Source organism: Corythoichthys intestinalis, chromosome 6, assembly GCF_030265065.1.
Source record: "Corythoichthys intestinalis isolate RoL2023-P3 chromosome 6, ASM3026506v1, whole genome shotgun sequence".
Taxonomy (NCBI): Eukaryota; Metazoa; Chordata; class Actinopteri; order Syngnathiformes; family Syngnathidae; genus Corythoichthys; species Corythoichthys intestinalis.
In genome coordinates this window covers 25406277-25423539 of record NC_080400.1, presented here as the reverse complement: position 1 = coordinate 25423539, position 17263 = coordinate 25406277, and the positions used below count along the sequence as shown (strand labels likewise).

General features: G+C 39.9%; 1 protein-coding gene across 5 annotated transcripts in view; it reads right to left on the bottom strand.

Moving 5' to 3' along the window:
- cux1b (cut-like homeobox 1b) overlaps nucleotides 1-17263 on the bottom strand; it is a 166726-nt gene that overhangs the window by 78683 nt on the left and 70780 nt on the right. For all 5 annotated transcript variants that reach the window (XM_057839484.1, XM_057839479.1, XM_057839482.1 and 2 more), the window contains exons 5-8: nucleotides 14810-14947; nucleotides 7863-7986; nucleotides 377-453; nucleotides 235-301 (exon numbers count right to left, since the gene is read on the bottom strand). In XM_057839484.1, the coding sequence (XP_057695467.1) occupies nucleotides 235-301; nucleotides 377-453; nucleotides 7863-7986; nucleotides 14810-14947 (406 nt within the window). The remainder of the gene's footprint in view (nucleotides 1-234; nucleotides 302-376; nucleotides 454-7862; nucleotides 7987-14809; nucleotides 14948-17263) is intronic.

Below are 17263 nucleotides of genomic sequence, written 5' to 3'. Positions count from 1 at the left end.
ACACGACAAGGAAATGCTGTGCTTGCTGTAGCTGCACAACGCATCACGGTCCCTGTCAGTATTTACGGGGTAATGCTGGGATTTGGAGGCCGGCTGAGCCTTGTGGGAGACAATCCAGCTGTTCTGAGAGCAGAGGGAGTTTCCAGGCAAAGAGGTGCACTGAACAGGATGATTATGTCAGTAACAGACTTTGGAGGGGGGAGTTGGGGAACAGGAGGAGGAATAGACACGTACTTTGCTGAGGATTCCTCATCGTATTTCGTCTTCAGATCAAAGAGCTCGGCCTGAGTTGTTTCAAGTGCTGCAAAAACAATGACGAGCAAGTTATTATATGTGATTCGACGTTGAATTTCAAAGTTTCTTCGAGGTGCATTACCTGTCTGGAGGGACTGCGCCTTGTGCTCGGCTTCCTCCAACCGTGACGACATGGAGTCTTGGCTTTCCTGGAGTTTCCTAGCGTTGCAGACAGAGTCAGGTTAAAGGAAGAAAGTACAGTCACAGACACTAGTGTAAATTAACCGTAGGGTTCACACTTTGTGGCAACTACAGCTATGTTCCATTTTCCCACCATTTCTGAAGTGTTTCCCCCTTACTAAAAATCCCTCCAATGCAACCCACTCCTCATTAAGCAGCCCTATTAGGCAGGAATGTCTAGCCACTGGGGCACTCAGCATCGGGGGCGGGGGAGAGCAGCTTCGAGGAAGCGGGTGGGGAGGCGCAGGCCTACAAAAACCACAAGGATAAAATAGATTCATTCTTAGCATATAAAAAAAAGTTAAGTCTATGCTGAGAAATTGCCGCCGCGTGTAAAAACATCAATAATCTAGCACAAAGAGCGTCTTTATGGCACTCTTTGATGCCCCCCTTCTCCGCTGAGCCGTCTCTCCTGTCATCTCCATTTTTTTTCCTGCCCTCAATTTCATCCTTTCATCTCCCTCCTTGAAGAAGCCACGTATCAGAGGTGCCATCCATTTACTGCCCCCTCTCATATGCAGGAAGTGGGCTCTCAGTCAGACAGGAAGAAGACTATAAAACACTGACGTACAGGAAATGCAAACGGGACAACTCATCGTCTGTGCTGTATGTCTTGAAATGGCAAAGAGCTTACATAATAATAACCAACATGACTGACAAAGTAAACGAATTGTGCATTAGGGGTGTGAAAAAAATATCGAAATGGTGATGTATCGTGATACTTTGTATCCCAAAAGGTTATCAATATCTCTGCCAAGAATTGATATATCGTTTTGAAAAGATGTCAATGTCTAAAAAAATTCAAGTGAACCAACAAGTTGCAAAACCTTCCACCATAATAGTGTCTCAGGGGCCGTTTACATGGTGACTCTCCGAGAATACGAAAAATTTCAAATTTGCATTTGCGCCTACATTCGAACAATGTCGCAATTCCACATGAAAACGATGTAGTATTCATGCCAGGCCCAAGGGGACAGTGCAGATTTACAGGGCGACAGAGAATGATGCACTTTAACCCCACCAAGCTCCCTCAGCCCGGAAAAAACTATGCCCGCCCACTCGAAGCAATGGCATTTTTCTTTTGTTCAAAAAGGCACAAAAATTGAAACACTCAACATATTTAATTTAAAAATATTATCAAAACAGCTAATTAAAGCCTTCATTCCGCCATATTTGCTGTTTTTAATTTTTAGTAGCACCGCTGCGCACGCCCAATGTGACGTGTACGAGTGCTGACGTTAATGGCGCAGTCTCGCGCCGCGGGAGCCTCTGATATGCATGCCAAGGAAGCCCCCCTCAATCGGATTCTTCCACTTTGGAGGCAGGATTCAGAATTTTTCATCTTCGCCTTCAGTCTTCGCCGACACCATATGCACGCGAGGCGAGTCCGCTACTCAGTCATTGTGTCTTTGTGTCGCAGAATCGCCATGTAAACTACCCCTCAGTTAGCTCTAAGGCTGCATTGACGGTGCAACACGCCCAATCCATTTAGACAGGGAACGTTCATTCATTCGAAACCAGAGCATTCACAGTCATTCTGTCCAGTTTTCAGGGCATTTACAGGTCAATTGCTGTTCATTTTAGGGCATTTACAGGTCATTTTCTGTTGAGTTTAAGTCACTGCCTATTCATTTGGGTGATTCCCAGTTCATTTCCTGTTCTGTAACTCAAAATAAACAGGAGGAGACCCATAAAATACCCCAAAATCAACAGGAAGTAACTGAAAATGAACAGCTAAAAGACCTTAAATGGCCCAAAAATTACCTCATTGCCTGGCATTGGCTGCCACTACCGGCCATAGACGTTCAAATGGATTGGACGTTTACTAATGACAAACTCATTCCAATTCACAGCAGAAACTTTTTTTTTTCTTCGGTTTATTCGTTGTTTGTAGAATATCCTAGAATGATTTTCGTTGTATCGTCAGATCATTGTTACCATGAGCTTTGTATCGCAAATCGTATCGTATCGTCAGGTACCAAGAGGTTCCCACTCCTACTGTACATGGGATTGCCACAATTTGCCGAGCGCCAAGTGAAGGAGACCTTAGGATTTTGTTAAGAATGGTTTAGTGTTAAGAATTCAAAAAGAGTTTCTTTGTATTACTATTAGTAGTAATATTAAGAGTCCATTATCAAACAGTCGATTGACACCTATCTGAAATTTCAAATTGAACGTATTATGTTTAAAGAAGAAATGCCAATTTTGACTGGGAGGGTTGGTGGCAATCATTCGCCATTCGCCTAGCACCATCATTGGAAGCTAGTGAGTTAAATAAGCGGCCTATAAAGAAGCAGTGAATAAATTAATAAATAAGTTGTAATGCAAAGAAATGACTGACACATCGCAAATCATAACTTTTGTTTTTTGATTGGATGTTTTTCCTCGACTGTGGTTTATTGCATCTAAATTAGAGGCGCAAGATTGCCTGATTTTATACAGATCATATTTGGCTTAACTAACTTAACAAATAAGACAAAATTATGATTTCACAGAAAATTGCAAACTACTTTCATGAACTTAATCTTAACAGCATTTTTGTACAGTATCTTAAAAAACACAAGCATGTCCCTTCTAACTCTGAAAAGGCATAAACACTAACGAGTATAACCACATTTAACACATGCCTTTGACAATTCTGACCTAATGAGGCATCACAAGATAACATTTTCCAGTGATAAAATATCTGGCAGCAGTGCGTTTTTTTATTTTTTTATTCATTTTTTTTTTATTCATTATCACGAACACAAGCGTCCAGTGTTTCTGACAAAAATCAGACTTTAAAAAAAGAACTATAAATGGATTTATTCAAACAGGAAGTGGTCCATGGCAATTAATTATGAACACTGATCTTAACCTTATCAAATCAGAGTTATTTCAAATGAGCCACGTGTAAAATTAACCCAAGACAGAATGGTGGAAATAGTTTGTGGTGAAGAAAGAATCAAGGTAAGTGGCACTGCCATGGGGGAAAAATACAGACATTGGTTTTAATGCTGTCTCAAACGACTAGTTTTGTCCCGATTAGTCAGCTAAAGATTTGTACAATTAGTCGACTAATCTAATGATTAAAAAAAAATGTATATATACAGATATATTTCTTTTTTTTACCAATTTTGCTGATAGCATTAACTAGTGCAAAAGAATGGAATGTAAACAGATTCAGATCACTGACTTCGCCTTTCCAACATGAGCCTTGATCTAGCATTATCTAAAATCTAGCATTAATATTATACAGTATTAGGGCTGGGCGATATGGCCTTAAACATGTATCACGATAAATTGAGCAGATTTATCTCGATAACGATAAATGCCGATAAATTCGCCCAAGCGGACTGTTATATAATTTGAAAATCTGAATCAATGCATGAAATACAGATTAACTATTTCTTGTTGATTTATTTACCAGCATTCAATTTGATATACTGTATTTAACAATTGTACATGCAGTCTAAACATTAAGTTTATACAAAATGTATTGTAAGCAATAAGAATTCAAGTATGAACATTTATAACAGCGTGTATGACTTGAACAATGTACATTGTCAAAATCAATATGCCTGTGCAAACATGTAATTGTAACACAAATGACTTGCAGCTTGAACAGTAGACTTCAAAAAGACAACTTATTGTTAATGGCTGCTGTGACATAATTATTAAATACAAGTGTTTACTTTATGGTTTAAGGGTCCCCCCCCCCCCCCCCCCCCAGTGCATTTTTTAATAAATGCACGCACAATGAAAATAGCTGGGGCCATTTCTCGGTCATTATAAGTTTTGCCGTTGGATTGTACTTTATGCTGAATGCTTTACCATCACAAAAGCTATCAGAGGAATCACACACAGACAGATACAAAATAAAGCCACTTAGTAATTGCTAGATGCAGTCGGTGCCCAATCCACTCATTAAGTTCAGCCGTTTCGACAATGTTAGAGCCGCTATCCGACTCCATAACGTTCATTTGTAGCGTTAGCCGCTAGCTAGCGTTAGCCTCGCTACCAGTAGAAAGCACTGAAAGCACCATCTCCGGAAATCGTGAGAACAAAGGAGGACAGCGGGTGAAAGCCCGTCTGGATGCCACCAAGAGTCTACTAAATGTCGGTTGAAAGTTTGGTGAACCTCCCTTAAGCCACACTCCATCACGTTTTGCTTGTAGCGTTAGCTGCTAGCGTTAGCTTACCGGGCTTTTGTTTGATTGGCTTCCTGATGATCACGTGACTCCCTACGTAAGCACATTCACTGCTTTCTTAAAGGGGAATGAACATAGACGAACAACACAGAATCAAAGCGGGATGAAAAGACTATATTTTCTTGTTTTATTAATTTACCGAATTTACCGACATGGTCAAAATTACGTCGGTCATCGTTAAGAATTTCGGTGACGGTAAATTTTCGGTTTACCGCCCTGCTCTATACAGTATACAGTATATTATATAGTATACTATTATATATAACAGCATTATAATAGCCATTGCATTGCCAATCAGATTTTTCATAAAGTGTGTCATTGTAAAGGTAATCTTAGTGTAGAATCTGAATTCTGAAGTATGTGGGATTAACTCCAGGAATCGTTTTTATATGACAAAAAGGACATGCTTTTATTTTGAAATGTTCACTGGAAGTACGTTCGCTAAACCGCTGACCGTACGCTTTACACTCCATTGCATGTGGTGTCAGTAATAGAATTTTTTTTGGTGCAAATTCTGTTAACCAGCTATTTCTCATGTTAAACGTGTCACCTTTTAACCTCAAGTTTGCATTATGGAGAAGACTTCCAATGTTTTATAGCTGGCTAAAGTAGGTTGTCTTTTTTCCCCTATTAGCCTCAATGTAACAACGCTAACGTTTACAGCAGACATGTCCAAAGTCCAGCCCGGGGGCCAAATGCGGCCCGTGGTCAAATTATATTCGGCCCCCAGCCTCTGTCATAAAATCAATAACGTCTGGCCCGCACACAGACTTAATAAATTGGTCAGCAGTACCGCGACCAGCTTACACACTAAATGCTGCTCCTCATTTACCCACTAAAAGGTGGCAGCACTCTAAGCAACATTACCATGTGTGACCCTTTACTTCCAATATTCTAAGATGGCGACAATCAACAAACCAACAAAAAAAAAGTTGACTGCGACGGCCGACGCTTCATGGATAGGTGGAAATTGGACTATTGCTTGACTAAAATACGCAACAATTGTGTGTCTGCCTCATTTGCAAGGAGACAGTCGGTGTTTTTGAAAAGTTCAATGTGAGGCGATATTACCAAACAAGACAAGCTGATATGTACAAGATTACAGGGAAGATACTTAGCTAGATATTGAAGCAACTTGAAGCTAGTTTAATTTTACAGCAGCAGTATTTCACAAGAGCCCGAGAGGCGAAAGAGAACGCCACAAAGGCTAGTTGCAATATTGTTGAAAATATTAATTTAAAAAAATGATAAAGAAAATGAGACACACAGAATCGCTTGCTAAAATTTGCCTAAATATATTGTTCTACGTAAAGGACGTTAGCCAAGGTCGGCCCCCCACATTTTTACCACACCAAATCTGGCCCCCTTTGCAAAAAGTTTGGACACCCCTGGTTTACAGTGTTTAATATCGATGCGTTTCCTTATTTTGCATGTCTGAACTTTAATTCTACGGCGTGTTGATGACCAATAAACATCTGCGAAAAGAACTGGAGTCTCATATGCCATCAACACGGACGTGTACACGCACACACAAATGTATGCACGCACGCACTTGGCAATAAAACACAGCCGAGAAAATTACAACCCTCATTTTCATTTACCATGCGATAAACAGACTTTTTGCATATTGCGACAGGCTTAGCAATAGAGGAGTTTTAAAAAAAAATCCATTATTACATGCATCGCGATTCGACACGTAACGATTAGATTACGATTCATAAAGGTTCAAAAACGATTATTTTCACTCATAACTTTATGACAGCCGCTTGTTGCCGAACGAAATTCAAGACACATCTGCCGCCCGGACACCGTTAATGGACACACGCACAACGTTAGGATGGTGGTGATGATGCTCCCAGTTACTGGGAGAGAGATTTACTTCTTTTTAAAAGATTGGAAAATAAGGCAGGCAGGCAGGCAGGCAGGCAGGCACAGAAGCGTGTCGTGCTTTTGTGCGCAAGTTACTTTTTAGAGCGAGAGGGGAAGAGAGAGAGTTCATTGCTCCTTGTCTTTCCTACTGTCCAGCAGTAGTTTTAAGGCATTTCAATTGAAAAATGTCCTGAGTGTGTTCTGTTCTGTGTACGTCTATAAGAGGTGAGTACACGAAGCCTCTTGTACTGTTTAGCCTTTACTGTTGTCGTTTTTGAGATGTTAATAGTTAGCACCGAGCGCTAAGCTAATTAGCTTATTCGCCAACGTGCATTTCATATGCAGAACGTGTAAAACAATGATTAAGTACAGCGGTAACACTACAAACATGCGAAATAGTACAGAAATCTGCTGTTGCGGAAGAGAGAGGGAGAGAAGATAGTGCACGTGCTGTAATGATTGTGTGTGTGGCACTGTAAAGAGCAGTTGTGATTATCCACAATAAATAAATAAAAAAAGCATCTTAAGGGCAGCTTTTTGTTGTATGGGCATGTGTCCATCTTTCCTGTTGAATCATAAGGTTATTTTAAATAAATAATGTACATAAATTTGTTTGGCTACTTTATAAATCAGCACTGTACAATGCATTGATAATCGCGATAACCGCGATCATAGTCAATACCGCGATCATCGTTCAAAAATCGAATCGGAGCACCCTGTATCGTAATCGAATCGAATCATGGGGTGCCTAAGATGGCACACCCCTACTTAGCAACTTCAATAAAAATGTTATTAGTTAGTTAGATGGACTTGTGATCTGCCAGCTTGTTGTCTTCTGTCGTCTTCCAAAATTACAACTGGGTGACGCCGCTTTAGGTGTTCATTCACGGCCGACAGGCAACCAAGCTTGGCAATGAAGAGACAGGACACAAGAGTGTACCCTCCTTTGTTTCGTTGAAATAAGTCAATGTTTTGGCCACTCTGGTGCGCTTTTTTGGCTTTGTGCCGCTTTCTCGTATTGCATACTGAGCGTCTGCGATTATCAACTTTCCACACATATATTTTTTTAACCCTTCATTAACCGTCGACAGGATGTTCTGCTCGTCGACACATTTATGTCATCAATAACGTCGACTATGTCGACTAGTTGGGACAGCACTAATTGTTTTACTTTCCAATCAGTAATTCATTGAAAAGACATAATACAAGCGCGTTGGCTAAACGAATGAATGATGAGAATGGTCTGACTTTTTAAAGCTGCACTGCTAAATCTAATAGAAATATAACACAATCATCCAAGGATTGGAATCACAACAGGCAAACACGCACCTCTCTTTCTCTGCATAGTCGTTGTGTAACTGGAGTTGCGTTTCTTGTGCCAGGTTCTCAGCTTGGTTCTTCAGCGTCTGCTCATATTCCCGTATCTTTTCCTTCAAGGCTTTGATGGTCACCTCTGCGAGAAGGAAAAGCACAGCTCAGTGTCAATGATAATTTTCAGTTTAGTGAAAACTTTTTTTTTTTTAAGCATGTCTGCCTCAAAATCCCCAGCTGCAAATACAACCTGTAAATCGAATTGTAACTTGAATAACTCAAAGGTGCAGTTTCTTGATGTTGGACAGGCCACATGCGACAATACTGTAATATTCAAAACAAAATGTTCCGTTGTCCCCCCAAAAGAACAACAAAATAATGAAATATTTCATCAATGACACAAAATTGTAAATATCCCCCTGCTTATCATTTATGTGTTTGTTAGTTTTTTACTATGATTCCATTGCAATCAAACTTTTCTGCAAACGAGCAGATTTGGAATCAGTGACGGTGGGATGTCACAATATGTCTCATTAGGCAAATATTAACTCATTGGCTTCCACTGACAGTGCTAGACGAACCAGAGCTGTTTTTACATTGACCACACATTAACTGTCAGATTTCCACCCACAACACTGAAACTAAGTAAACACATGAACAACCTTCCTACTGCCAAAATGTTTTGCATTTTATTTCATAAATTAACATTGATTGCCATTGACAGTGATAGACATCCAATCTGTTTTGACTGGGAGAGGCTGGCAGCAATCGTTTCAAAACTATGTCACTGTTCAGTAAAGGAACTAACAAATTGCTACCAAAATTTTCCACGAGACCAAAATGTTCCACTAGAATTGTTTCCATGTTAACTCATTGGCTGCATTCAAACATCACAATTAAAAATCAGGCCTCTAAGTTTAAATCAATTGGACGTCTAGTGTTGTCAATGGCAGGTAATGCGTTAAGAAAGACACTCATTTGTCAGCAAGAATGTTATGATAATATAGTGTTATTGTTAGAGATGTGACGGAAAATTTGGCACCGAAAACCTTCGGCAGAAGATAGGTAAAATCGCATTTTCAGGTTTCGGTTAAATGACCGAAAGTTCACTTCGAGCAGTGTGAAGAACTGTTGTCCTCTTGTGATGATGTAATCAAAACATGGCGAGCTAGCACTACTGGCCAACATGTCCGTGTTCTGGAAGTGTTTTGAGGTATCAAAGAAATATGCAAATGACTAAATGAAGGAAAATAAATTTGTTTCAGCGCTGCTACACACTTGTTCTGAAGTTTCTTTCCATTGATGTCCCACATCACATCGAATACAGTGTATTTGAGCCCATGTGTGACTAGGTTGGAGTTTGATCAAGCGAACAGTATACAAATAAAGTAGTATTGAAATGCATACCCGTGCATTTGGTGTCGTTTAGTATTATATGTTTATAGCATGACCACCTCCTCTTTCTGTCACATTTTTGTTCCTCTGCGACTTCCACAACTCCTCTGCCAGTCGTCATTTAATCTGGCTGTGAGTGACTTCGCTCGGATTTATCGCTGCTAGAACTCGGCCCACTCGCCTGGCTCTCGATTAGGCATGTGCCACTGTGATATTCTGACGGACGGTATAATAACCATAAGCCAAAATATCACGGTTTCACAGTATCACGTTATCGCTATTACAGCTCTAAAATGTGTTACTTTGAGATATCTGGGTTAAAATTAAAAAAAAAAAAAAAAAATGAACAGGATTTTTATTTTCCAAAACTTGTTAGCAAATTGGAAAATAAGTATAATGTTAGGTTAAAATAAATTTAAATATATATATATGTTCTAAATAAAATAAGCAGTCCTTTATGTGAGCATTAACCCACAGCCACAGCTCAACTTTATTACCGGCATCAGAACAAAAAATATTGAATTATTTTCCATAAAAAGCACAAGTGTATGACTTGTATCATGTTTCCATTATAGACACACTCTCTTTCTAAACACAGACAGTTGCCAGAGAGAGAAAAGACACCACGTTTTACCACCGCTAGACACACTAAACACGCTGGAGTTAACACTCATAGCTGGTGGGAAACTTTCATGAGTGTTTACTGCCCTTTAATTTTGTATAAGTACGTAATCATGTTGGATGTATTGCCTCCTCTGCAGCCACTCACTGCAAGTGAGTGATTTCTCCATGCATTTTTGGGACATGAAAAATAGCTAATACCTTAGGGACGGTTTGACGGAAAATCTTTGCGGTTTTGAAGCCTTGACGTTTTCATATCACAGTATACCTTGAAATCATTAATCGGCACATGTCTACTCTCGATCGATTCCACTTTTTGCACACGAAAATACAGAGTCTTATTTTAAGGAGTAGGAGGGATTGTCATAGCCTTGTAAAGAGCTTTACTAGTTTTGGCGAGAACGGAATAATTTTTTTGTTGTGTTTGTGAACAACAGTTCTACACAAACGTACAGTACATCCAGGTCTCAATTTTCGAGTGTCCCAAACTTCCAAGAAAGCGCATTTACTAAGGTTTCATTGGCCGTGACATATGCGAACAGAATGCTATGACGACGATGCTATAGGATGCGTTTATAGTTTGCCACAAAACAATCACTGCCCCCTGAAACGCACCATCACATGGGGTTTCAAAATTGACACCTTTCAAACTAAGTTTCTCGAGCCTCTGTGGTCGTAGAACCAATGCCAATGTAAAGGGCATTAATTGGAAAATACTTAAACATTTAAAAAAAAAAAAAAAAAAAAAAAGAAGAAGTACAAATGCATATATCGTATTGGCCCGAATATAAGACGGTGTTTTTTTGCATTGAAATAAGACTGAGAAAATTGGGGGTCGTCTTATATTCAGGGTCTAGACATTATACGCATTTGCGACGCTATATGGCGCCAGATATCACTGAAGCGAATGCTGAACTTGAGGAGTAATGTTCTGTCATGACAGATCTAAGCTACTCTCAAGTTTAACCAGTTTGCATTATTTTATTGCAATGTTTTTCCTTATTCAGATTTGTTTCAAGACAACAGTTACAGTTAGACCTCACTTTGATGGTTAATCCAGTTATTGCAATTTTGTTGTTTTATCACAATAGAATGGTTTATTTACATTTCAAAAACCAGGAAGCCATTCATTTACGAATGTGATTGCACTTTAGTTTACATATTTAAATGTTCAGATATTAAAATTTGAATGAGGCAAAATAACATGCTTTTTCTTTCAAATATATTGTTATTAGAGCTGTCCCGACTAGTCGACGTTGTCGACGTCATCGATGACGTAAATGCGTCAACGGACAAAACATACCGTCGACGGGTAATGACGGGTTAAAAAAAAAAATTACAAGCGGATAAAGTTTAGAATGGCGGGTTGTTACTGGCACCCCCAAGGGGACCGCTGTTATTTCAATGTGACCGGCATTGTCAGATTGAGCAAAGAGGAAGAAAGTGGACAAGCGAGACAGAGGGAGCGTGATCAGTGAGTTGGGAAAGTGCGCGGGTCGCGCGGAGTTCAGTAGCTGCATCCCCCACGTTTTTGTGTTGGTCAATAAATGTACCCATAAAGAGCCATCCGACGCCTCTTGGTGTTTTTATGCACGCCGCCGCCTTCATGAGGAGGAACTCGGACGAACAGTCAACAACAAGCCAACCACCAATTACCAAAAAGGGCAGAATTGGTGACACGTGAAAGTGGCATAAAGCCAAAAAAGCGGACCAGAATAGCCAGAGCCTGGAATTATTTCAAGGAAAATATGGAGGGTGCCACTGTGTGTACTCTTTGCTAAGCTGAGCTCGCATACCATGGTAGCACGTCGGCTATGAACGAACACTTGAAGCGCCATCACCCAAGTATAATATTCTAAGACAACAAGAAACAACAAGCTAGCGGATTGTAAGTCCATACAACTTTCTAACAATTTTTTTTTAAAAATGGAAGTTACCTTTATGTGCGTCGTATCAACGTGCATTTTTATTTAATAAAATAATTTATATATTACATAGTTACATAATATATTTTTTAAATCATTATTAAATTTATTAGGATCATGGAAGCTCCCACTTGGGGAAAATATATACATATGTCCTGTATATACATCATATAATAAAAATATATATGGAAACAGCACTGGCCTGCTTACTGTAATCCATGACTGCACTAATGTTAGTTACTTTATATTATAAAGTATCATTGTGTATATACATATAGTAGTATACTACATTTAAATAAATAAATTAACTATATATTTAATTTTTGTTACTGTGAGTATGTGTGCCTCCTGCCTGGCCTTCCCATCTTAAGCGGATGGAGGATACGCCCGTGTTCTCCGAGAGCAGATACGCTGTATTCATTAGGACTGCATTAGTGCTGAAACCCCATAACCCGCTGACGACTGAGCTCTACACGGGGCGGCCCACAAATAAATCTAACACATAACTGGAGTAATAAATAGGCCTCTTGTGTATGTGTGTGGATTTCTCAGAGAAAGATATAAATGCCCGAGACAGTGATAAAGAGCATCGCAGCCTTTGACTGAGGGCTCTTAGCACACGTGTGTGTGCGCGTGTGATTTAAACTCCAGTCTCACAACTCTGACACATAATCAATAGAGGAGAGTCCCCTTGGAGCCCTCTTACCCCTTAACTGCTTAACTGAACTTTAAACATTTAGGTTGCAAGGATCAATGGCCCCAGCACCATTTGTATGTGGGTGTGCATGTGCAGCTCAGCATGTGTGTGTGTGTGTGTGTGTGTGTGTTTAACAGGAGTGGGAGTTCCACGGCTTGTTTTGGGGTTTAAATATCCCCCATCCATTGAAGTGGGAAGGAGGGATAAAGGACGAGGGAACAGGAAAATCAATAGTAGAATGGAACCCTGCCGCTATCGAGCTGCTCCAATTAACCCTCACTGAGAAAAGGGAGATTCCAAAACATTCCCCTCTCTCTCCATCCCTCCTCCTTTCCTCTTCCCTTCCTTGGACTTGAAATTAAACCACTTTTACAACTCCTTCTCGCTCATCTCTGCCTTTGTCACTTTTTCCATCTTTCTTTACCCTGAGGTAGCCTGTCGTTTTTTATTCATGAAAATGTGCCACATGTTCTTTCCCCCTGAAAACCTAATTGGAAGAGTAAAACCTTGTACATTTTGTGCTTTCAATAATGCAAGAGCCATTCAAATATTTCCAAATGTGGATTGAAAATGTCGGCCGAGCAGGTTTCTCTGCACTGTAAAAATATTGTCAACTCGCTGACGTTAATGTTGGGGAGCTGGGACCGCTAATGCAAATGGAACACTTGATTCTATTCACATTTTCACTGCATACAACTTGTCGGGCTATCTATTTTTAATTATAATTGCAACCATTTCCAAATCACACTCAAGATTTATAAAGCCGTAATTCAAAGTGGCACCCGGCTCTCAAGTTGCTCGTGATGTCAGGATAGATTATTTATTTTCAAATCTGATTAACAGGCTCCCTAGTGATAGTTTTGCTTTTCATCATTGCATGTGTTGTGAAAGAAAATATTGTTCTCCCTCTTGCTATTTCATGGTCGCAGAATGCGTCAGCAGCCCTCATAAGCAAGGCTACGCTAATTTGGAGAATTTCTCAGAAGTATTGAGGAGCCAGGTCATTTGTAGACAACACGAGAACTAATACAGTGGAGCTAAGGTTTACGAACACTGCAGTTCAGAAATGATCCAATTCATGAAAAATATTTTCAATATAAATGTTACTTTAATTCACAGTATTATATGGATACAGAAGATTCATATTCACTTTTTGTTAGCTTTCATTTCAATGGCAAATATTGGTATAAAATCATGGGATTAGAGAGTACATTCAAATGAATGACCTGTACATTTGACTAATTGGCTGCCATTTACAGCGCTAATTGTTCGATCCGCAATTGCTGCTCTTTTTGGCACCCTAGCCTTCCCAGTCCAAATGGACTGGATGTCAATGGCCAACAATCGTACGGAAACATGATCATTTAATGCAAACCATCCCGGTTAAAATGGATTTGATGTTTATAGCTGTCAATGGTAGTGAATAATTTAATTTTAAATGATTAAAGCAACAAAGAACACCAAGGAAAAATGCCTTCCATGTTAAAGACCGTTGCACAAATTGTTGAAGTATAAAAATCACATTTCTTAGACGTCTAATAAAGGAGAAAATAGTGTTTAGACCAGAAAAATTACCCCGCTTACGAGCGCAGCCATTGTGTGAGGGTCATAACATCAGTCACGCCAAGCGTACAGCACATAGTTCAATCTGTTGCTGACGTTCTCCTTTGTCTTTCTGAGACTCACACAATGCTCGCTATACTTCCTGGGTCCATTAAAGCCTATTTCTCCACGTAGCAAGGTGGGTAGCTAATACGCGACGAGAAGGCCAGACAATGTGAGATACTCGCATTTGATTAGCTAAAATAGTACTAGCATTTAAAAAAAAAGTCTGACAACAGCTGTTTCGCCTACTTCTGGGAAATATTGGTTTTTATTCATATATACATACATAGATGATTCTTCCCACTGGCGTGGACATGATCACGGTGCTGTCGATCCTTTTAAAACCAACACTATGGAAAAACTTGTTTATAAACTAGCGAAAGTGCCTATATCTAGTCCTCGAGATCCCCTATCCAGCTTGTTTTCCATGTCTCCCTCCTCCAACACACCCGAATCAAATAATCAGGATCGTTATCAGGCTCCTGCTGGGCTTGCTAGCGAGCTGATCATTTGATTCAGGTGTGTTAAAGGAAAGACATGGAAAAGAAGCTGGATTAGGGCTGTCGAGGACCGGATTAAAGCACCCCCTGTACTAGACCTCATTATATTTTAGAAATTATGGTGAACGCAAGGTGGGCTGTAGGCCAGACATGGCTGTTTTAAAACAACAATTGTGACACATGAAGAGAAAATATCATCATGCAGACACGTTTACTTCTCACCTTGATTTTTGACTTCTGCAAACTCTTTGTTGTAGTCCTCCAGTGTCTCTCGAAGTTTGGAGTTCTCCGTCTCAATGTCGTGCATTCTCTGGAGCTTCAGCTGCAGCTGCTGAGCCAGCTCCAGCACAGGTACGGGATCTGCCACGAGAGTACACGCAAAACATTTAACACCGGGCACCAAGCAGATTACAAGAACGCAATAACCACATTCAGCAGACCCCGTGAGAGCAAACGTTTGCCCCCGCTGAGGTGTCCTTGAGCAAGGCGATGAATCTCTAAAGGCTCCGGGAACATTATTTTGGCGCTGACCGTGACCTCTGCTCCCCCACCGGAGAACCACTAGTGCAGTCAAGGACAAAATAATATCACAAGTACAGTACTGGCGTTATCATAGTGTGGCAGGGAAACAAGCTGCTGCTGAGCTGCATCACTTAAAATGGGAAATTTATTGTGAATTTTTTTTTTTTTTAATATATATTTAAGGCGGCATCATCCGGTCTTATTAACCATGGCAACACACAGACCAAAAAAAAAAAAAAAATCATTTTACACGGCATTTTTCTATTTCACTTCAGGTATCACTTGGAAAGACGTGAAGCCATCAGCATTTGACAGCACATACAGTTTTTGTACGAGCAGTGTATCATTTCCTTGCCCTATTTCGCAAATATTGCAAGAGTGCTATGAAAGAGGCACCTGGCAAGAGATTTTTCTGTCCTTTAATGTATTTCTGCACCTGTTTGAGAATCTTTATGGTCATCACGTTGCTTTAACGACTAGTAGCATCTCTACCATCTATGTCGAGTTTCTCGAAACAGGATCTATTCTTAACAAACCAGACAGCAGAAAGTCTGCTACTACCACCACTGATGACGTCTGTCTGAATGATAAATGGATCCAACAGGAAGTGTGCAGTGACTATATAACCAGTGGTTGTGCAGCTATTTGCTTGCTTGTTCCTAGTCTAAGCCTAAAAAGATAAAACACAATATATTTGGGGCTTTTCCTTCAGAAATAATGTCAAGTGATTTAATCCAGTTTTAAATAATTGATTTAACCTCAACTCAGGGGTGCGGTCTCCATTTGCAAAGCCCCATAACTGACATCTGGCCTTGTGGTTTGCTTCTCTGTGTAGTGTGCAACAAAAGATGTACAACGGAGTCTAAATGTAATTTCCCCTTGAGGGATTATAATCAGTATAATACATGTAAAATGTAATTACAATTTTCAAAATAAATTTATATTTAATGAATATGTCAATCTGGGTCAAATTTAGCCATCATGAAACTTTATTAAATCAGCAGGCCATGTTTAAGTAACATTTTATTACTCTTGACAACCATACAAGTGCAAAAAAAAGTGTTAATCAAAAACAATATATTTTTTTTACCATTCTTTGTTAAAATTACGTGATGGGGCCATCGCTGGTGATTGATATGACCGTCAGCCAATCAATTTATGGAGTTGGATAGCTATTAAGAGTTAGTTATGCAGTTTGAGGCGACTGTTTATACCAGGGGTGCTCAAGTCCAGTCCTCGAGAGCACCTATCCAGCTTGTTTTCCATTTCTCCCTCCTCCAACACACCTGACTCAAATAATCAGGATCATTATCAGGCTCGTGCAGAGCTTGCCGATGAGCTGATCATTTGATTCAGGTGTGTTCAAGGAGGGAGACATGGAAAACAAGCTGGATAGGGGCTCTCGAGGACCGGACTAGGGCACCCCTGGTTTATACATTCGTAGCTTTGGAATAAATATGAACATGTTTTTTTTTGTTATACTTTGTTCAGTAAAGAAATTGACAGTGCACTGGCCAAGCTGTGCCTATTTTTGATCAGGTACTGTAGGCTTAACCTGCTAGTGGGAAGCTACATTAATTTAGCTAACCTTGACTTTATTTTCAGTTTTACCTCCACCAGTAGGTGAAACCTACAGAGGCGGAAGCTATGCATTTGGTTCGTATGTCTGTTTGTCTTTCTGTGTTTGTGTTCTAGAGAACTCAGGAACAAATAAAGGGATTGTTAAATTTGCAGGATTTATTCATTCATATTCTGTACCGCTCATCCTAACGAGCATGGTGATGGGAGCCTACACCAGCTAACTATGGGTAGGTGGTGGGTTACCGTGACCTGCTTGCCAACCAATCACAATCACAGAAAATCAACCTTTCTCAATCAAAATCACACCTCTAAGTCAAAATTGTAGAGCAGGTGATATGATGAGAGGAGAAAGAGTGATAACATTTTGAGGCATGAGGGCAAAGGTAGCGATGATTTAAATATGGCTGCTGAGGAGAGAGTTTGCTCTCGTGTTGCTCTAGTTATGTGTGAAATACATCTCAACTTTTTATATTACGCATGTATTGTCACCATCACGCCAATATCAACTATAACTGTTGATCTGCTCATGTCGTAATCAAGTGGTTAATCATGAATAGGGATGTCCCCAATCCG